Here is a 20,516-nt window from a genome sequence, read left to right as displayed (position 1 = left end):
ATCATGGTTGACTTATTTGAAGGATGGAGTTTAGCACCTTAGCTAAAAGAGCTTTACAAAATAGGTTTATACGCATTAATTATTATCATCACAATGTTAGTGATAGTACCAGCCATAAAAGAAGTTTTTTGTATCCAAGAGAGAGGAGGAAATGGGTTTGTAGAGAGTTGTCAGGGCCTGACAGAAGGCCCACACAGTGTGCATCTGTATGCAAACTTTGAGATAAGAAATGCTGATTTAGAAATGCCATGGGATAGGACAGAGACTATTGAGAGAAAAATGGAGCTAGAAAAACATTTCAAAGGATGGCCTTGCAAATAAGACTGGATACTTTGGAGAAATAGAACTGTGAAAGATGCAGTGTAGTAGGACCCATTTTAGATGATTTGCTTTAAGGTATTTGCAGCATGGTGTGGCTAAAGCTGATATGCCAAGAAACACTTATAATACATTGTAATTAGGAAATAGCTGGCTTCTGATTGTGATGGTGTGAATTGTAACATCTGTATTGTCTCATCCTCCCCATGAGACTGAAAATGGAATGAAAGTTTTTAAAACACCTCTGAGTTGCCCCATCTGTGGGTCACAAAAGGGCATTGTCCAACAAGCACAGAGCTGCTGTGTGCTGCACACACCTTTCACCAGCCATGGCTTCATCCTGCTCTCACCATGTGCACACACAGCAAGGTTTAACTGCAGACACTCTGTTCCTCCTGCAGGTGAAAGGGCCCTTTGTGCCCTGGCAGGTGGTGAGGGACCTGATGCACTCCAGCTTCGAGGAGTCCCTGGATAAAACCTCCCACTCCGTGGGACGCAGAGCCCGCTACATTGTCAGAAACCCACAGACCTACCTCAATTACAAGTAAGAAGTTTTCTGTCTTCTAGATACAGGCTAAATTCTCCTGGAGGGACATGATCCTCCCACATATTTCTTTTGTTTCATGTTGCTTAAAAATTGCATCTTGTTTGCACCCTGCTGCCCTCAGGTCTGTTTTGAGCTGGGAGAATTTCAGCTCTGAGCAACACCTTCCATTTTATCTCTTGCAGAGTTTGCCTTGCTGAGGTTTACCAAGATAAAGCCCTTATTGATGATTTCATGAATAGAGAAAATAATTATGAAGATCCACAGGTAGGAGGGAAGTATTCCAAAAGTTCATAGAGTACTTTATGCTGTTTGGATAACTGAGTACTTGCACTGATTTCATGTCTTTTCTCTCCCTTGAACCTTTAGCTATTTTTAAAATAGCATCACTGTAAAAATGCAGCATCATTGCTGGTTTGGGATAAAGTGGACACAGGGCAGCTTTCCAAAGGCACATAAACAGCCCCTTGTGCAACAACCATTGTGTCTTCAATGTGCTTGTTTATAAACATCCATGACCAAACATCTCTATCTCCTGATTCCTTTTTTATCCTTTCAGCCACATTGTTACTTGAGCAAGAAAACATTTTTGTTCTGTAATTTCTAATTTTTATTCTGGTGTGTGTTGAACTGGCACCTTAGCTTCTGTGAATGAATGCAGGAACATAAGCAAATTTTATCAGACTTGATTTGAGCAGCTAAAAGATTTTATTTCTTTTTTTTTTCCATTTAAATTACCCATTTCAAATTGAAAAGTTGTTTACACTTCCAGTGCAAGCAATTCCATTTTGATTTTCAGAATTTTCTCAGAACTGGGACAGTGTCATAACAAGATCATTTTTATTTAATAATGACAATTCATACCATTGTCAGAAAAGCCCATCAGTTCTGTTGTTAGATTCATGTTGCTTAAAGGAAGAGCAGTTGTTCATTAATGAGACATCACTAAAATAAATATGTGTCCCCATTCCCAAAGTCTGTCTGTGGAAGCAAATAGAAACTTGTTTGCAGAGATGATTCCTCTCATGTAACAGGTGTTCTCCCAGCCATGATTGTGCAAACACTTCATGGAGAACATGGAAAAGCCTGCAGGGCTTGAGCAGAAGCTTAAACATAGCTCTAGCAAGAGATCTTGCTGTTAATTCAGACAATTGTCTTAGAACATATGTTCATGGTGCTTGGCTTGTAGCTGTGAGCTGATTACAGATGGAACCTGCAACTGTTCACTGAATCAGCAAACACAAACTGCAGCAGCTTCTCCCTGCCTTGCCTTGCCTGTTGGACTGCTTCTGACTTCAGAATTCAGCTATTGCTACAGGAATTTTCATGCACACTTTAGAAGTAGAGAGGTTTTTCCACTCTAAGAAATTGAGGTTATTGACATTTCTGTCTGCTCTTTTCAAAGGTTTGTGCAAATGAGTTTAAAGAGTTTGTGGAGAGACTGAAAGAAAAATTCAGTTCAACCCTGGGGAACCCCAAACTGGAGATTCCTGACACTCTGGAGGAACTCTTTGCCAGGTATTTTGATCCTGGTGCTTTTGGCTCTGCACATGGGGTGAGGCAGGGGACAGCACTTCAGAGCAGGTCTCCTCTCTGGGCATGATTTACACCCTCTGTACCTGTACCCTTAGTAAGAAAACAAGTTTTGCTAAATACAACCAGCAGTGTTTCCTTCATATCCACACTTCCTAAATATATAGAAGTGATTTTCAGTTATTTGCACAATTTTGCTGATTTCAAACCATTCTTATTGCTAAGTAAGACTTTTAAACCAGAAATTCACTACAGCAGATTCTCCTAAATTGTCAAGTCCTCAACCTTACTGTTAGAGATGTTGCTACTCAAGTGTAACTTCCATTGCAATAGAAATCAAGCATTTTTCAGATTAACTGGCCCCATTTTCTATCACAATTTGTAGCTGGTTGCTCAGCTGAATCATTTCAGTGCTGCTAAAAGTATTGATAAGGAAGAGCACTCAGCCTTGTGCAGCATTCTCCAGCTCCAAGTCATTAAGCTTTTTCATGATGATTAACACTTGAAAAGCAGTGTGGAAAAATTGTGTCTCAGACCATTTTATGATAACAAATTTAGCACCTTTGTAATTTTTCTTATTTTGGGAAGAGCTGTGCATTACAGCAAAAGTGCTGCTGGCCATAACTGGAAGTCCAAAACCTCAATAAAATGACAAATCCTTTCAGTGCTAGAACTGTGTCCTGTCCATTTTTTTATCTCCTTGTCAGCAGATATTTGAGTGGAGATGGATGTGGACAATTCCTTTCCTGTCTGACCCTGGTGCTGAGGGCTGCTGGAGCACACAGTCCCCTGGGCTGGCCCAGCCCTTGCCTCATTAGCAGTTATGCTCATCAGCCTCTGGGCTTCATGGCTGATGCAAAATCACAGCAAATCACAGAAAATCTGGTTCCAGTGTTCTCTTTCCCTTCCCTTGACTAGATTTCGAGTGCTGGCAATTGGAGAAGACACAGATCAAGGCACAAAAGAGGATGACCTGAGCAGGTGAGTGGCAGTAGCACCATTTTCCTCTTTAGGATCAGGCCACATCAGCCCCTCCCTTCTGTGGAAGTCATATAAAGAGTGTCCTAATTCAGTGTTTCCATCTGTTTGTTGCAGTGCATAAATTTATTAACAGAAAAATACTTTGACAAGACTGTAGGGACCTCTGACATAGATTTGGCAGATAAAATGATAACAGATATGACCTCAAAATGATTTTATCACTGGGACAACTGTACATTTTCTATGTGGATGTTGTATCTCAGCAGGAGGAGATGTTATCAGGGAGAACTTTGTGTCACATTATCTGGACTAATCCAAAAATTGGGGGTGGAAAGTGAGGGAAAATGTAACAGATTCCTTTACATGAGTGATCCTCAGCAGTAGATCTTGTGCCTCTATGCTTCTATTTCAGAAGCAGGTGGTAGAGTTTGTAGATTTTTGTGCTGGTTTAATGGGTACCTCACCTTCAAAAATCACCTGGAATAAATATTTTTCTCTTTTTTTTTTTTCTTTCAGTATTTATGATATTCATTTTCTGGTGCTGCAGAATCTGATTCAGAGCACACTGGCACTCTCAGATCACCAGATGGAATCTTGCCAGTCATTTCAGGTGCAGTGTCTGGGCCAAACTTAACTGCCCATGGAATCATGGAATTGTTTAGGTTGGAAAAGAGCTGTAAGATCATCAGCCCAGAACTGCCAAGGCCACCACCAAACCATGTCCCCAAGTGCCACATCCATGTGTGGTCATACAGCCCTAAAGTTTCTCCTCCCTCCCTTTGCACATTCCTTTTTCAAATGGGAGAAAAGAAACTTGGAAGCTTGGATTTGTATCCATTCTGTGGGGAGTATTCTGCTTTTAGGAAATTATATATTGTAGGAAGATTTTCAGTTTGTTTTTTTCTCTCTGAGGATGAGATTGCAAGATGTGAGGTTGAAGCAATCCCCTAAAACCACATGAAAAAAGCTCCACATCACTTCCAGTGGGTCAATCTGTACCATGCTTTAGTACTCCCTGAGCATCCGGAATGTTTTGGAGGAAATATTACAAAAACAATCCCAATACCCAGCTGGCACTGGTTTTGGAGGTCTCTCCTTCAGTGTTGGGGACTACAAAAAGAGATTATCAATCAGTCAAGTGCTTAAGTAAGGTCAAGGTTCAAAGGGAGTTTAACAGCTCATAAGCAAGAGTGGAACCTGGGTAGCCAAGCTCTCAGAATCAAGTGTTCCTGCTGAAATGAGGGGAAGAATTACCAAAATGTGTGGCAGAGGAGCATTTCTCACATCTATAATTCCAGTGGGAGCCCAGTCCCATGTTGAATATCAAGTGTTCTGTAGTATTTAGTTAATTTAATTGCCATGTACCACAGCAAGCCTGGAGGGCCATTGAAGGAGCAGAGCAGTAAAGTGAATTTTGATGGATGATTTTCATCCTGGTTGTGTCCTCCCACCCCTGAGTGCGTGTGGCTGGAGCAGGGGGTGCAGGGCTGTCCCTGGTGTGTTGCAGACGTTCAGGCTGTACCAGGAGTACCGGGATGACATCCTGGTGAAGGCTTTCCTGGAGTGCCAGAGGAGGAGCCTGGTGAACCGCCGCAGGGTCAACCACACGCTGGGGCCCAAGAAGAGCCGCGCGCTGCCCTTCGTGCCCATGTCCTACCAGCTGTCCCAGAGCTACTACAGGTGGGTGCCAGCCTATTGCAGGGGCTCCATGCTGCTGTCTCCTTATCACAACAGTTCCATATCTTCTTGGTTTTTCTCATGGGCAGCTCCTCAGAGCACTGACTCTCTTCTTCGCAAAGCAGCCACTGACTCCAGTTCCCTTCTCACCCAGCCACCCCACTCTGTTATAGCACTCTGCTTCTCATTGCTTACAGCTGTGGCCTGGTAAAGTCAGGCCTGTTCCTGATCTTTGATAGTTGACCCAGCTGCAGCTCCTTAGGGGTGAGATTACTTTCTACACTGTCGTTATTTTCTTACGTTCTATCCCCCTACACTGCTGGGCTTGGAGCAAAGGAGAAGATCTATCCAAGCGTGGCATGGAGGTGACTGTTGGGAAGGATGAAAGTTTGACAAGAAAGTCTCACAGATATGTATGCTCAGCAGAAAGATTTTTGAATGTAGAATCTGAAGAAGTATGTGGTGGTGTTCATGGGGTCCCAGGATGAGGGAAGAGATGAGAATCTTGACTCCATGTTTCAGAAGGCTGATTTATCATTTTATGATATAAATTATAAGAAAATTATAAACTAAAACTATACTAAAAGAATAGAAGAAAGGATTTCATCAGAAGGCTAGCAAGGAAAAGAATGGAATAATAATAAAATCTTGTGACTGACCAGAGTCCCAACACAGCTGGACTTGTGATTGGTCATCATGTAGAAACAACTCACGTGGACCAATCAAAGATGCACCTGTTGCATTCCACAGCAGCAGATAATTATTGTTTTTCTTTTTATCTGAGGCTTCTCAGCTTCTCGGGAGAAAAAATCCTGTCAAAAGGATTTTTCATAAAATATGTCCATGACAGGAGTTGAAATGAAAGCAAGTTTTGATATAGAGGAAAAGAATTGCTGAGCCATTTTTACTGGATAACCAAGGGGGCAAAGGGTGTGTTAGAAGGGGTTTTTATGGCTTGGAGCAACGGATAAACCCACCCCAAACAAGAAGATGTTTTTACCAAGCAGAAAGAGAGCACAGGCAAACAAGTCAGCAAGTGTTGCAAGTACAAAAAAGGTCTCAGAATTTTCCACTGCAAGAAAACTGAAAAACAACTTCTAGCTTAAACTGTAATGTACTGACTTTTAGTGATTGGAGAACAGTAACGTGAATATGGTAATTATGGGATTTATGATAGGCTATCGGTAAAAGTTAAGGTATAGATTGGTTCTACTGTATTAAGATGCTCATCAAAGAAAAGTATATAATGCAGTGTAACCAAAAGAAAAGTAAATAATGCAATGTAACCTAAATTAAAGGTCTCCAGGCCTGCCTGCAGCTGGAGCTGACAGCTGTGGGCACAGGCTGTTGCCCACGACCCTGGACTCCTGTAATGTCTTGGATACAATAAACTGCATTTTGAAGAGTGGCCTGGAGTCCCACATCCCTCATTTAAGCTCTTACTGGTGATAACACAGGAGAAGTGTCCAGAGCAAGGAGCCTTCAGCTGAGGGTGCAGAGGAAGGTGAAGATGAAGCTGACATCACATCAATCAGTCCTTACATGGGAAGGGCAGTGAGGGAATGGAGCCAAGGGTGCTGGGCAGGAGCTCAGAGACACATGGAGAGGGGAGGAAATGCAGCAGCACAGTTGTAGATGTGATGGGAAGATTTCTTTAGCACTCCTGTGAAGCAGAAGATGACAGCTTTGCTTTTTATTTGCTGTATGCTACCTGACCTTTACACAGTGCATAAACACCTAATGTGCTGGAAATAGTAAAAGGACTGTGAAAGCAGCTGTGGAGTGTGCTTGGTCACCAGCTGTAGAATGAAACTTCAACTGTCTGGCTCCTTTGTGCCAGCATAATTGTAAAAGTCAGAGCAGATTTTGAAGGATTTGTGCTTCTTTGTGGTTTTGTGCAGAGTTTTCACGTGGCGCTTCCCCAGTACCATTTGTACAGAGTCCTTCCAGTTCCTGGAGAAGCTCAAGGATGCTGAAAAATCAGACCAGCCACACAGTTTCTCATTTAAAGACGAAGAAAATGCATCATCAGAAGGCATGGTGGCATTTCCCATGGATGGCCCTGGTGGCCAGTGTGTGGCCATGCTCTCCCTGTTCTCCCTGGGACTGCTGGCTGTGCATGTGAGAATCCCAGAGCAGATCATTGTGGTGGACAGCTCCATGGTGGAAAATGAAGTGATAAAAAGGTACATGCTGTTATTTCTATTAGAAAACACAGTTTGGGGATAACTTGGATGAAATTGGACAGGAATTGGCATTTACTGCACTGCACTGTGGCATTTTTACTGTGCTATTGTTTTGATTTTTATTTCTGAGGGGGTGCTCTGAAGACTTAATGGCACCTAAGTCAGTGTCTGTCATTATAGCCCTGGGCTGCATTTCCCTTCTCATGTGACATTTCAATGGCTTGACACTTCAGTGCCATCAGAGCTGACATGGAAAGGAGAGCAGTGGGTGCTACAGGAGCATTTCATCAGCACTGTGCCTTGGCATGTGACAGATGAGAGGGTTGGTAACAAGGTTTCAGCTTTATCAGTGGAACCTCTCACCACAGCAGTGCTTCTGTCTCCTCTTGGATTTCATTTTCCTGCAAGCTTGCAGTAATGGCATGAACTGAAACTGTCCCCAGGCAGTGGGAGCCTGTGAGCCCTTTTCCTTACAGCCATTATGTGCTTTCTTAAAAGTGCAACTAAAATCTTAAAGTAATTTGACCTGCTGCTTCCTATTGTGAGTACACATGGAAAATACTTTATTCTCTTTCTCTCTAGGGCAGCTTAATTCCAACTTGAGGATTGTTATTGTGGTCCCTCTCCCATAACATGCTGCTCTTTAAAATGAGCAGCTTCAGTTCCTTCACTTCGTTCATGTTAACCAGTTCTCTGCCTTTCTCATTATTTTCTTCTGCACTGAATTATGATGTCCAGAAACAAAAGCCATGCTCCTGCTGGCAGCTCTGTGCCAATTCCCTCCTGTCATACAGGTGAAACAGCTGCTAATGCATCCCAAGATTCTGAAGGGCCATGGCCTTGCCAAAAAAAAGCAGCCAGGCCCCCCAGTGCAGTGATCCATGCACTGTGACTCACCTCCCAAGCTTCTTTTCCTTTATCTGCTGAATTGTTCCCTCTCAGTGGAGGGACAGATGCAGAGTACTATAATACAAATAACATGTATTTGTCATAGGGAACTGCTCCCTGCTCTTTTCCAGGCTGGCTCTCCAGGGTGCTGGAGATGTTCTGAATGCAAATCCCAGCTTCTCATATACTTGCAGTGTCCTCAGCTGGGTGATCCTGTGCAAGCTGAATGAGCTGTTTTATCAGCCAGGTCATTAACAAAATACACTGAGCCCTGGCCTGGTCCCATTGCTGAGTTAGGGGCATCTTGAGTAGTGCACTCACTGTTTTTTCTAAGTGATATGTTCCCTCTTGTTATTTTCTAAGTGATGTGTTCCCTTTTTTTTTTTATTTTAAAAGGAAGTACTTAAGGTCTAATTGATGTTAGAAAAGGTTGGAAGGAACCTTTCATAGTCCCTGGCATAATCTGCTTGAAACAGAGGCCACTTCAGAGTTAGATCAGGTTGTTCAGAGCCTTCACTTTTATCCATAGTGGCTCTTGTCATGTCCTAGAATAAATAGTTTTGGTTTGACTAAGTTTCATTCTGGGAAATCCACCCTGACTGCTACTGCTATTCTTTTCTTTACTTGGAGGATGTCTGCAGTTTGGTTTTTGGTGGTTTTTTAATTATTATTTTTTAAAGTAACTGAAATCTGTAACTGTCTTTCCTCCTTTTGAAAAATAAACAGTCTGCCCCATCCTGCAGCATCCCTCGTGCTCTCAGTGTCTAACAGATGTTCCCTCAAGATGAAGCATCTGCTGAACCAAAGAGCTTCAGCAGTGGAAGCTGAGATATTTTGGGTTCATTTCAACACATTTTACAAAAAAAGAGAGAGTTTCCTTTCCCACGGCCCTTTAGTGTATTTCCCTTTGTGTAGTTGTTGTTCTCAGAGCTCTGCATCAGCCTGGTGTGGACACTGCCCCACTGCCCAGAGCGCCGTGCTCAGTGTCATCAATCACTTCCTTCTTTGGGGAAAACCCAACAAACAAATCCAACCTCTGTGTTTGCTGCAGCTTGGGAAAAGAAGGCCTGGAGGATGAGGATGATGAGGATGATGACTTGGAAGAGAGCTCTGGAGGCAAGCGCAGGATCGAGGTGAAGCCCCGCCAGGCCTCCCACACCAATTATTTACTGATGAGAGGCTACTACTGCCCCGGCATCGTCAGCACGCGCAACCTGAGCCCCAGCGACAACATCGTGGTCAACTCCTGCCAGGTGAAGGTCAGGCTCAGGTGTACCCCCATCCCAGGAAGGCTCAGCTCTCCAGGTTAGTTCTGCTTGGTTTAAAGTGCACAGAAGTGGCTTGGAGCAGGAGGGATGGTGAGCTCACCTGCTGAGGAATTGATTTAAACAAAGCCCACTGACAGGAACATTCTGTTTGCATTACACATCAAGTCTGTAAGGCCTTCTCTCCTGACTTAAAACAGATGGCTGACTTAGGCTTTTGTTGGTAACAAGGCCTTGCCTCTATTTGATGTTGTGTTAAACTGTTAGTGCAATCTGTCCTCTGCTCTGTTAACCCTTTCCAGGAGGTTTTTCAGTCCCTACAGCAACTTAAAATAGCATATGATGTAACAGCCAGGCTTTCTCTTCTGTAAAAAGAAATCTTTCTGAGCTCCTTGAATGGAAATTCTCATTTAACTTGTCTCATACAAGAGCCTGAAGTAGTGGTGTCTAATGTCTGGCCTCTTAGGTCAGTAATTTAAACATTTTTATAATATTTAGAGCTTGACTGTCTGCAGTTCATCATCACTTCCCCTTCTGGAAGAGCATCTTGTTTTCAGCTGTAATGCAAATGTATCCAGAGCCTTGAGCTCTGCAGCTGAAATCATCTGGTGCTGCCCCTGCCCATTTCCATGGCTGTTGTGACAGGTACAACAGAAATTCTTTCTCCTGTCTCTGCTGCCTCTCTTGCCCTCCAGCTGTGCTGAGCTGACTGCTCATTACAGCTGAGCCCATTTTTCCTGGCTCCAAAAGTTCCAGAGGCAAATATGGAGCAGCCTGCAGGTAAAAGGGAAGGGAGCAGTGCCAGAGCTGCCCCCTCATCAGCCAGGACTGGGATAGGGGTTCCATGGCTCCAGCTGTGGATACTCTGTACAGGGTCACTTTGGGGCAGTGCTGGACCTGTCACTGAACACAGAGATGTTTTGTTGAACTGTCTGAAGCGTTGTCAAGTGGTAGTTCAAACCAGATCTGGCCAACAGCTTTCTGCTGTGGATTTTTGATTAAAAGTGTCCTCCACAGCATCTCCTTGCCCTAGGATTTTTACTTGACCTTCAAGAAAAAAGGAGAGAATTCCCTCATTAGCTCAGAGCTGAGCTGACCCAGTGTTAGAGAGAACACCACCAGGTGCTCACTGCCTTCCAGCCATGATTCATTTTGCTGGGAGGGTGAGCCCTTGTGAACCAGTTTGCTCCTCTTTGCAGGTCTTTTCAGTCAGATATGCAAGGCAGAAGGAAAAAAAGGGAACTGCAGTAATGAAGAGGGAAAGCTGAGCTCTGTTTTTAATTGGTTTAGAGCACCTCTAATCTGTTTGCGTTCCTGCAATGTGTTGCACAGTAACTGCTGCTTCACAGCTTAAACTCCCATGGTTTATTTGCTTTGCAGTTCCTTCCCTGCTGGATCACATGGCTGTGGGCATCTCCTGCCTCCCTGAAACTTTCACCAGGCTGATAAAAATCCAGGAAGAGAACTATGATGTGGATAAGTTTCTCCACGAGTGTACAGAGCGTTATGGGTACAGCCCTGGGGATGTGGAGGCTGCTCTGGAGATCAGGAAGGCCGTAGAGGCCTCTTCCCACTTTGGGATTTGCAAAGCTGAGCTGAGCAAACATTTCTGCAGCTATGAACAGGTGGGAGCTGAACGCAGCAGAAGCTTGGAGCAGTACATCCAGGTGGGTTTACAGCCAGCTGCTTTCCATACATTAATGTTTGCATGCTCAGTATTCCCCTTGAACAGGATGAGCTTCCACGCTGTTGGAAGCAGCTATAAATTGAACAGAGTTATTTATGTTAGGCAGGAGAAACACACCACACCTGAGAGCAATCTTGCCTCAAAGTTAGGAAGGCCAAAAATTAAAGCAGCTCTTAATCAAAGATAGGAATGAACTGTTTCAGAAACCTAAAGGTGCTAACATCAACCTTTGGAAGCAAAGTATTTGTTCTCAGTTATATTTTTAACTTTAAGCTGAAGAAAAACATCTCATGCTATAATTTCAAGAAGCTTTAGGGGTAAAGCATCTTTTCAACTTCAGTGCAGCTGGAGGCAAAATTGAATATTCTACTAAACTTTGCTCCTCCCTTGCTGCCAGTTAAATCATGGCAATTGCATGACACTGGGTTAAAGTGACATTTTTCAGTGAAAGCTCCTGAGATAATTTGTTGTGTGGTTTTTTGTTTGGTTTTTACAGGACCTCATTGACATGCAGCAGGTTTTAGAAGTAGGAGGCCACAGTGTCAGGCTGGTGGCAGTGGTGTTTGCCAAGCCCTGGCTGCTGCGCTCGGTGTGCCTCAAGAGCAAAGCAGAGGAGGCTGAGCAGCCTGGGGCAGAGCCTGCTCCCCCAGATGTGCCACAGGAACATCTGCCCTCAGAGCCAGAGAAGGGACAGGAGTGCCTGGGACAGGAGCAGCAGCTGGGGAAAGACACACAGTGTGCCAGTGATGATGAGCCCCCGAGGAAGAGATGTAGGACTGATGTCCTTCAGGGTGACAGTCACCTCTGCCAGGGTGCACTGCCTGCTCTGGCACCTGCAGATGGCAGGAACTCGGATGCAGCTGGTTCTGAGCCTGCCCCAAGGAGGGAAGCTGTTACTGGGGGTGAGGAAGCTCCAGGAGGAGGCTCCCTGAAGCCCCCAGCTGAACCCCCAGAGGCTGCTCCAGAGGCTGGGGATGTGGACACCTGCAAGGAACAAGCCAAATCTCATTCTGAGGACAAAGAACCCGAAGCAGAGAACGATGAGCTCAGCACTGAGCACAGCAAGCAGATCCCTGTCCCTCAACAATCAGCCAGTGAGCAGGATGATGATCTTTGCTGCTTCCAGGAGAACCCAGGAGTCTCTAAAGGTATGGAGAGTCCTCTGCATCCCTGAAATACAAACCAGCTCATCAGCAGGTGATCCCAAACCAGTAGCTCCACTTTATAAGCAAATCCTATCCTTTATGCAGCTGTACCAGAGAGGTTGTCTTCTCTCACAGATAAATTGGCATAACACTAGTTTATCTGGAAAGTCTCTGAGTTTTCAAATACATCCCATAATCCTTCCTATGCCTTTTGCTGGAATGACTAGTGCAGAAGTATGTTTTCCTTAGAAACTTGTTTCCATGTCTTAAATTTTTCCAGAATAATTTGGATCCAAAGTTTCTCATCTCTGGCTTCAGTTCAAAGGTCAGGCCTCTCTAAGCCTAGAAAACACAGCCCTGCTGGTGTGCATTTAGCTGGAATGTCCATGGCTGAAAATCCTAAACTCATTAAAGCATTCACCAGGAAGCAGCACATGCCAGTGAGATTTAACAGCCTCATTTGTAAACCAATTGGACTTCATTTTCCTTTCCTTTTTACTGCCAGTTTTCTAATAGCTGGTAGTTCTTGCCAAGCTTTACATTTAGTATTTTGTGAGGGATTTCATTTTGGTTTGGATTTTATGAGCTCTAATCTCAGACTGAACCACAAGCTCGCTGCTCCTGTGGTACCTTGCCAAGCCCTGCCAGAACCCAGGTCCAGAGGGTGATCCCTAACATCCCACATCTTGGGATTGTTTAACTGGAGCCTTCCTGCAGGAAATGCACTCAGGGCTGTCTCAACAGCAGAGACCTCAGCAGTTCTTAAATTAAACTACTTCAGTGGTTTAATTTAACTTCCCTGGATTTAGCATCCTTGACTTGTTTGAAGCATAGGAGGGAAAAAACAGGAATTCTGATATCAAACACAGAGTCCTCACTGGCCAGTGAATGTTTACATGTGCTTAAGCCAAAGCTGTTACCCTCTGGGTGTGGTAGGAATACCTCATTAAGTAATTGTCTAATTAAAACCCATGACATAATGTAATGGGAGTTGCAGAGACAGCCTTTGCTTTGAAAGTGAGCCCTGCTGGAATCCTGAGTTTGCATTCACATCTCCAGCTCCTGGGAGCTCTGCCCTACATCCCTGTGATTTAGGTTAGCTTTAGGAGCTGATTTAGCTGATTTAGGAGCTTTAGGTTACCCAGACCCCTGGAGAGCTCCAGGCTGAGACCCTGCACAGCTCTCTGTGCACCTCAGTTCCTTCAGCCCATACAAGCACCATGGTTCAGCCACAGCATCAGACTTCCAGCAATAAAACCTGCTGGGAGTGGGGAAAGGACCCACAGAAAGTGGGGTTGAGTAAAGAGATGTGGCTGTGGGAGGAGGTGTGGGAAGGGCAGCTCAGAGCTCCCCAAAACTGAGAGCAGCACATGGAGTAGTTTGCTGCTGTGATTTCCTAGCAAGCTCTTGCACTTCCCAGCTTGGCCACCTTTAACTCTCCTTCCATTAGATAAGGAATTTGAGTTAATTAGAAAATATGTGTGCTTTTCTTTCCAGGAAGCTCCATGACAGATGTCTCCCAGGCAGCCAGGGACCGGTGAGTAACAGAGATGTCTGCAGAATACCAAACACTTGGCTCTGCCAAAAGAGTACTGGGAGCAGTGGTTTGGAAACCTCAGTTTTATGCTCTGATGAGCAGTGATGGAGAAACCCCACTCCATTGTTCCTGTTAATGTTCCTTGTGCTCCTGTGCATGCTGAAAAAATGTCTCTGAGAGATATTTTTACCCAAAAACCAACGAGTTCCAAATATCAGAGGACCAAAACTGATTTTACTGCACAAATAAGCCCAATGCCAGCTTCAAGGTGCCTAGGAACCTGCAGTATTAGAAATTGTGAATGTGAATTTCCATGCGGGGACTGTCTTTTGGACACCACAATGCTAAAAATGAGGGATTTTCTTCCCATCAGAGCACTGTTGCTGCGTGGTGTGGGTCTTGGATAACTTTTGGAGGATATTGGAGCCAATACCAGACAAAGCTTACCTGTTTATCGAGACCCAGGGCAGCTGCTGGGTTTGTAATGGTGCTGAAAAATGCAGATTTGGTAGAGCAGCACCAGCCCTTGCTCAGAGCAGCCACAGGATTTACACTTGTGTTTAAAGGGATGAAGTGATCTCTGTTAGGCAGAAATTATAGCGATGAGAAACCCATCCCAAAGAACTCCTGAGAGCTGAGCTTTCCCTGTGTCTGGCAGGGCCTGTGAGAGCGTGTCCTTCATCGGGAGGCCGTGGCGCATCGTGGATGGGAAGCTGAACCAGCCGGTGTGCAAGGGCATGATGGAGGCCGTGCTCTACCACGTGATGAGCAAGCCGGGCGTGCCGCAGGCGCGGCTGCTGCAGCACTACAGCGGCGTCCTGCAGCCCGTGGCCGTGCTGGAGATCCTGCAGGTACAGCCAGCACAGCACTGCCAGCCCAGGGCATGGGGGGAACACCCCAGTGCTCCCTCTGGGGCCAGGGAGCCACAGCCAGAGCGAGCCAGTGCTCGCAGGGAGGGAGGAGGGAAGCCCGGGGTACCCGTGATTCCACACTCTGAACCTGCTTCTGAAATGGATCTGCAGGGAGGTGGAGTCCAGGTCGTTGCTGAAGAGTGCATGAAACTGATTGTTTGATCCAGTGGTAATCACAGGATCATGGAATAGTTTGGGTTGGAAGGGATGTTGGGACTGTAATGTCTATAAGGTCCATTCCAACCCCATAACATTCTATGACCCTATGAAGAATGCCAAGCAAACAGGAAACCCAAGGTCTGTAAGGTCCACTCCAACCCTGTAATATTCTATGATCTATGAAGAATGCCCAGTAAAGAGGAACCCCAAGGTCTATAAGGTCCATTCCAACCCATAACATTCTATGATCCTCTTAGGAATGCCAAAGAGGAAATCCAAGGTCTGTAAGGTCCATTCCAACCCTGTAATATTCTATGATCTATGAGGAATGCCCAGCAAAGAGGAACCCCAAGGTCTGTAAGGTCCATTCCAACCCCATAATATTCTGTGATCTATGAAGAATGCCCAGCAAAGAGGAAACCCAAGGACAGGTGTTGGTTGATCTTTGGAGCTGCTCAGCCTCCTAGAGATCCTCTGGTTCCAGTCCCCACTCTGGGGGATACAGATAATACATATACCACAGATAATCCAAATGTTCTTAATTTTTTTTCTTATATATCTTCTAGATGGGTAATCTGCCATGAGAATCAAACTGACAGGTGTCTGTGCTAGACTGTGTGTAAATCAGACCTTCTGACCTGCCTACAAAACCTTAATTGTCAAAAGATGGCAAGAAAATTTTGAGTTTCTCATAATTTTGTTTCCATATCTTAACATTCAGTTGCACCACTTTGGAAATGGAACTTTGATTTATATTTTTTTTCCTGTAAATATTCAGAATCTGAAGCAGAGCAGTAATCCTGCAGGCTTTCCCAAAAGCATGGCTTCCCTGCTAATTGGAAATCCATTTTCCAGTGTCCATGTGCCACTTCTTCCCCAGGGTTTGTGCCCTGAGGTGACAGTGCCAGCTGGGAGTGCTGCCAGTCCTGTTCTGGCTGTTCCAGAATGGATTCCTGGGCAATATGAATTCAAACCCACAAAATCAAACAATTAATTACCTCTACATTTTACAGAGTGGGGAACTTCAATCTAACTTCTGCACCAATAAATTCACTAAGAATTTGGAAACCACAGACAGAGCTTGTCATACACCTATTAACCATTAACAAGGACTGGCTCAGAAGTCTGGGACTGACATCTACAGCAGCCTTAAGATTTTTTGTAACTGGTCCTAAATGTCAACATCTGTTGCTGAGCAACTTCTGTGTCAGTAACCATGTATCAATCACTGTATTTGAAAGTAACTACATATATCCAGTTGTAGTCAGAACTTGCATGGTTTTATTAAGCTGTTTATCCTTTTTAGCTTTGTGTTGTAACCATGGGCTCTTCAGGGGCTCAAGTGAAGCCACTTTTGATATAAATTGTCCAGTATTTCTGAGAACACTGTAGCTAGAGCAGCATTCACAGCATATTAAAATATGTGATTTTTTTTTTGCAGGGTCTGGAAACTCTTGGTTGCATCAGACGATTCTACATGAAAAAGCCATCCCCAGTGTCACTCTTTTCTCAGCCAGTTGTGGAAGAACAACTGCAGAATCCCAAACTGAGTGAAAGCCCAACCATCTACTATGAGCCTACAATAGACTGTACTCTCAGGCTGGGGAGAGTGTTCCCCTGCGACATGAATTGGAATAAATGGGTGCAGATTATCCCTGGATAGAAGGGGTCATAGGAAATTGGTTTAGCCTGTGGGAGGGAGTGTTCATGGAGATTAAATGTTACAGTTTGTGCTCCATCATGTTTTTATTAAGTTATTTATCGTTTTTACTTCTGAATGTATTTAAACTGAGAATAAAGCTTGATGTTAAAACACAAGTAATACGTGATCCTACCTGAAGCACATTCTTCTTTTATCAGTAACTGGCTGCAGTGTGTAGTTTGCTGTGACCTGTGAAAACCCTGTCAGATAAAGCAGGAACTACAAAGGCCCCTTTTTTCATTTTTGGTTCTGTGTAAGGCCACAGTGGTAACACTTCACCTCTGCTTTGCCTTCTGTGCTGTGCTCAGGGCTGGGGTGTTTCCTCACCATGCTTCAGCACGGTTACCTTCAGACCTGTCTCTGTTTTTACACAGGTGTTTTGGTGTGCAGGGCACGACTTTCTTACCCCGGCCCTGTGTGCATGACGGCCCCCCTGTGCTGCAGCACGGACACAGAGCCCGGCTGGGGCCTGAGCCTGTTTCCCCTCCCTGCCCGGCCCAAACAACCACGCAGAGCCGCAGCTTGCCCGCAGTGCCGCGTTTATTGCAGGAGCAGCAATAATTGCGATCCCCGGTCCCCTCAGTCCCGCCAGCGGTGCCCGCACTGCGGGTTGCAGCACTTGTAGAAGGTGGTCATGGGCTCGTCGGCCGAGCGCGTCTGGATCTGCATGAAGTAGGCGCGGGGATGCTCGCACTTGGGGCACGGCTCTGCGGGAAAGCGCCGTGAGGGGCCGGCAGGGCCCGGCGAGCCCCGCGCGGCCCCGCGGCCCGGCCCTACCTGCCGTGGAGTCCACGTTCTCCCAGGCCGCGGCGCCGCCCAGCACATCGTCCACCTCCTTCAGCCGCGGGTACTTCCTGCTCGTCACCTGCGGACCGGCACCGGGAGCGGCTCAGCGGGCCCCGGGCACACGGCACCGGGCCCCGGGCCCCCCGCCCCGGGCCGCCCCCGCTCCCCCGCGCCCCGGTACCTTCCGCGTGACATTGCGCACGTAGGGACAGGTGGTGCAGGCGAAGCGGTGGCAGCGCGGCCCCTCCTCGGCCACCAGCACGTTCCCGCAGGCCGGGCAGAAGAGCAGCATCGCCGGTTCCGCCGCGCCGCCCGCCCCTTCCGGCGATGGCGGCCGAGGAGCCGGCGGAGGAGCCGGCGGAGGAGCTGGCGCACGCCGAGGTGCTGGAGCTGTTCCAGGCGGCGCTGGCGCGGCTGGTGCAGGACCCGCTGCTCTGCGACCTCCCCCCGCAGGTGCGCCCGGGGCGCGGGGCCGTGCCGGGCCGGTGGGGCTGGGATGGGCTGGACTGGGCTGGGCTGGGATGGGATGGGATGGGCTGGGCTGGGCTGGGATGGGCTGGACTGGGCTGGGATGGGATGGGATGGGATGGGATGGGCTGGGCTGCCCTGCCCTGCCCTGCCCTGCCCTGCCCTCACGGCCGTGCCGCTCGCCCGCAGGTGACGGCGGAGGAGATCGGCTCGCAGGTGGCCCTGGAGTACGGGCAGGCCATGACGGTGCGGGTGTGCAAGGCGGACGGCGAGACCGTGCGTGCGTGAGGGGCCGGGCGGGGCGGGCCGGGCGGGGGCCGGGGGCGGCGGGCCTGACCCGGCTCTCTCGGCCCGCAGCCGTGGTGGTGGTGCAGAACGCCTCGGTGCTGGAGCTGAAGAAGGCGCTGCGGCGGCACATCCAGCTGAGGCAGGCCCGGCAGGGCGGTGTCCAGCACCTCAGCTGGTGAGCGGGGCCGGGGGGCGGCAAGGGAAGGCATCCCAGCCCGGCCCCGCTCCTCGGCTGCCCCTGAGTGTTTTTCCCGCAGGAAGTACATATGGAGGACGTACCACCTCACCTTCAACGGAGAGAAGCTGGCGGATGACAGGAAGAAGCTGAGAGAGTGAGTGACCGAGCCAGCGCTGGGGGGCTGAGAGGAGCCCACGCAGCATCCCCGGGGCAGGGCCGAGCTGGGAGGTTGTGCCCTGGATCAGGGTCCTGTGCTGGACATTGGCTGCGAGGTGGGACAGCACTGCCCACAGAAGTGGGACAGGCAGACTGAGAGGCTCTGTGCAAGACGGGCTGGCCTATGGGGGTTCCTCATCCTCAGCCAGCACCATCCTGTGCTGGGTTCAGCCAGTTCAGAGCACCCCACAGAACCCTTGGCCATCCCTCCCGAACTCTTGCACTTGGTTACAGTTACTCAGCTCAGCACAAGATAGGATAGGAAAGAGCAGCAAACAGGAACTGAACAGGTTGCCCAGGGAGGTTGTGGATGCCCCAGCCCTGGCAGTGGCCAAAGCCAGGTTAGATAAGGCTTTGAGGAACCTGGCCTAGTGAGGGGTGTCCTGTCCATGGCAGGGTGTTGGGACTGGATGATCTGTAAGGTCCATTCCAACCCCATAACATTCTGAATTTCTATGCACAACACCAAGCAAAGAGGAAACACAAGGATGGGTGTTGACTTTTGGGGCTGCTCAGCCGCCTCTCAGACTGTCTGTAGCAACACTGCCAGGTGACTCCCATGTTTCCCTACCCATTCTTGAGGTGAGGTGGGATGAGGCACTTCCCTGCAGTGCTGGGTCTGCCAGCCTCTTGCAAACCAGCAAGAAAAGTTGGCCTGAAGTACTAAAAATTCAGCAAGACAGCCGAAATCAAAGCTGTCCTCGGAAGAGTGAGCCTAGGGCACAGATGTTGCATTTAAAGGATTGTTACAGTTAAAGGCAGATCAGCGGCTCCTTCAGTGCTGGCAGCACATCCCAGATACACAAGTGAGAATTTTAATGTGTCCTCGAGTAGAGCACAGCACAGGAGTCCTTCTGTCCCTGGGAAAGGTGAAGCTATGGGTTTCACAGCTGTTTTCCCTGGGAAGCTGGCATGTAACAGCCTCACTCTGTGTGCAGGTACGGCATCAGGAACCGGGACGAGGTCAGCTTCATAAAGAAGCTCCGCAAGTGACCTGTGGGGTAAGTGCTGAATGTCCCCTGAGAGCTCCCAGCTCCTCTTCCCCAGGCCATGGTGCTGAGGCTCTGAGCTGATGCTGCTGCTCCCTGCTGGCTGGCAGAGTATTTCTCAATGTCTGCACGGGGCTGGTGCCTGTTTCCAGATCCTGGTAGTGTTGTTTGTGCTCCTCCGGGGCAGGGAATGATAATTCAGCTACTTCAGGTAACACATACTGGGAGCAGCAGCAGGAATAGCTGCCTCTATGTTTAGACTCTCAATCTGCTTCTTCATTGTCTTGAGACTCATTAAGCACAGTGTTCCTTTGCTGCTGTGATTGCTTCCAGGACCTTGCTTTCTTTTAGGCTTTTTAAATGTCTGGAAATCATTTTCAGGAGCATGGCTGGGTTTCTAACTCATGCAGACATAATTCTGGTATGAACACTGCTATTCTGAGAAGTTTGTGCACACAAACACAAGATGTGGCCAAGACTCTAAGGCTTAGTAAGTTTTAAATTGTGCTTTTAGAAACAGTCACAGTGGCTGAAGAACAGAGGTAAGAGCAGCTTGTCCACAGCCTTGTGTTGTTTTGCTGCTTTGGGTAGCTGGGTGAAAAACTGCTCCTTTTGGACCACAGTTACCTTTAATTCTTCTTTCAACACTACCATATTTTCAAGATCCAATGTAATAACATGTGTGCCCTAACAATAGCCACCTGCTCCTGTGTGCCTGTGACCAGCAGTCACCTCTGGCACTGGCTGGTCCCTCCTGGACCCTCATGGCAACATGGTGAGAAAAGCCCAGCATGCAGTAATTGTTGTCACTGACAAATATTTTCTTTCTTAAACAGAGAGAGCAGAGAATCCAGCCCTACCAAGACCAGACTGTGGATTCAGCATCTTCCTGGAGGAAAAGGCTGTCACACTTCAAAGAGGAACAAACTCCATTGACTGGACATTCTCACGTTTTTTACAGTTGTTGTTTGTGGTGTTTGCCTCTGAGCTGTATGTGGATTCCAGGGATTAAAGAGACCCTCTAGTTTTCTAAGGCTTTTCAGGCCCTTATTTCCAGC

General features: G+C 47.2%; 3 protein-coding genes across 4 annotated transcripts in view; 2 read left to right on the top strand and 1 right to left on the bottom strand.

Moving 5' to 3' along the window:
- GTF3C1 (general transcription factor IIIC subunit 1) overlaps positions 1-16,649 on the top strand; it is a 41,338-nt gene extending 24,689 nt beyond the window's left edge. For both annotated transcript variants that reach the window (XM_054270831.1, XM_054270832.1), the window contains 13 exons: positions 720-862; positions 1,048-1,129; positions 2,268-2,380; positions 3,314-3,376; positions 3,893-3,986; positions 4,884-5,056; positions 6,955-7,239; positions 9,179-9,432; positions 10,773-11,059; positions 11,576-12,227; positions 13,722-13,761; positions 14,420-14,612; positions 16,273-16,649. In XM_054270831.1, coding sequence (XP_054126806.1) covers positions 720-862; positions 1,048-1,129; positions 2,268-2,380; positions 3,314-3,376; positions 3,893-3,986; positions 4,884-5,056; positions 6,955-7,239; positions 9,179-9,432; positions 10,773-11,059; positions 11,576-12,227; positions 13,722-13,761; positions 14,420-14,612; positions 16,273-16,494 — 2,601 coding nt within the window. In that variant the 3' untranslated portion in view covers positions 16,495-16,649. The remainder of the gene's footprint in view (positions 1-719; positions 863-1,047; positions 1,130-2,267; positions 2,381-3,313; positions 3,377-3,892; positions 3,987-4,883; positions 5,057-6,954; positions 7,240-9,178; positions 9,433-10,772; positions 11,060-11,575; positions 12,228-13,721; positions 13,762-14,419; positions 14,613-16,272) is intronic.
- Positions 16,650-17,063: 414 nt separating this feature from the next.
- Positions 17,064-17,611, bottom strand: POLR3K (RNA polymerase III subunit K). The gene is made up of 3 exons (XM_054270987.1): positions 17,501-17,611; positions 17,311-17,398; positions 17,064-17,240 (listed from the first exon to the last, which is right to left on the bottom strand). The coding sequence occupies exons 1-3, from the start codon at positions 17,609-17,611 to the stop codon at positions 17,113-17,115; spliced, it is 327 nt and encodes a 108-aa protein (XP_054126962.1). The 3' UTR covers positions 17,064-17,112.
- A 35-nt stretch (positions 17,612-17,646) lies between these two features.
- Positions 17,647-20,500, top strand: SNRNP25 (small nuclear ribonucleoprotein U11/U12 subunit 25). Its single transcript, XM_054270986.1, has 6 exons — positions 17,647-17,772; positions 17,977-18,067; positions 18,145-18,250; positions 18,333-18,407; positions 19,408-19,470; positions 20,295-20,500. Exons 1-5 carry the CDS (start codon positions 17,647-17,649, stop codon positions 19,460-19,462), a joined length of 453 nt encoding a protein of 150 aa, XP_054126961.1. The 3' UTR covers positions 19,463-19,470; positions 20,295-20,500.
- The last annotated feature ends 16 nt before the right edge of the window (positions 20,501-20,516 follow it).

The sequence above is a fragment of the Melozone crissalis genome, unplaced genomic scaffold (assembly GCF_028551555.1).
Source record: "Melozone crissalis strain CALT ecotype California unplaced genomic scaffold, PUWL_Pcris_2 ptg000012l_1, whole genome shotgun sequence".
Classification (NCBI taxonomy): domain Eukaryota; kingdom Metazoa; phylum Chordata; class Aves; order Passeriformes; family Passerellidae; genus Melozone; species Melozone crissalis.
This window is presented reverse-complemented; position numbering and strand designations above follow the sequence as displayed.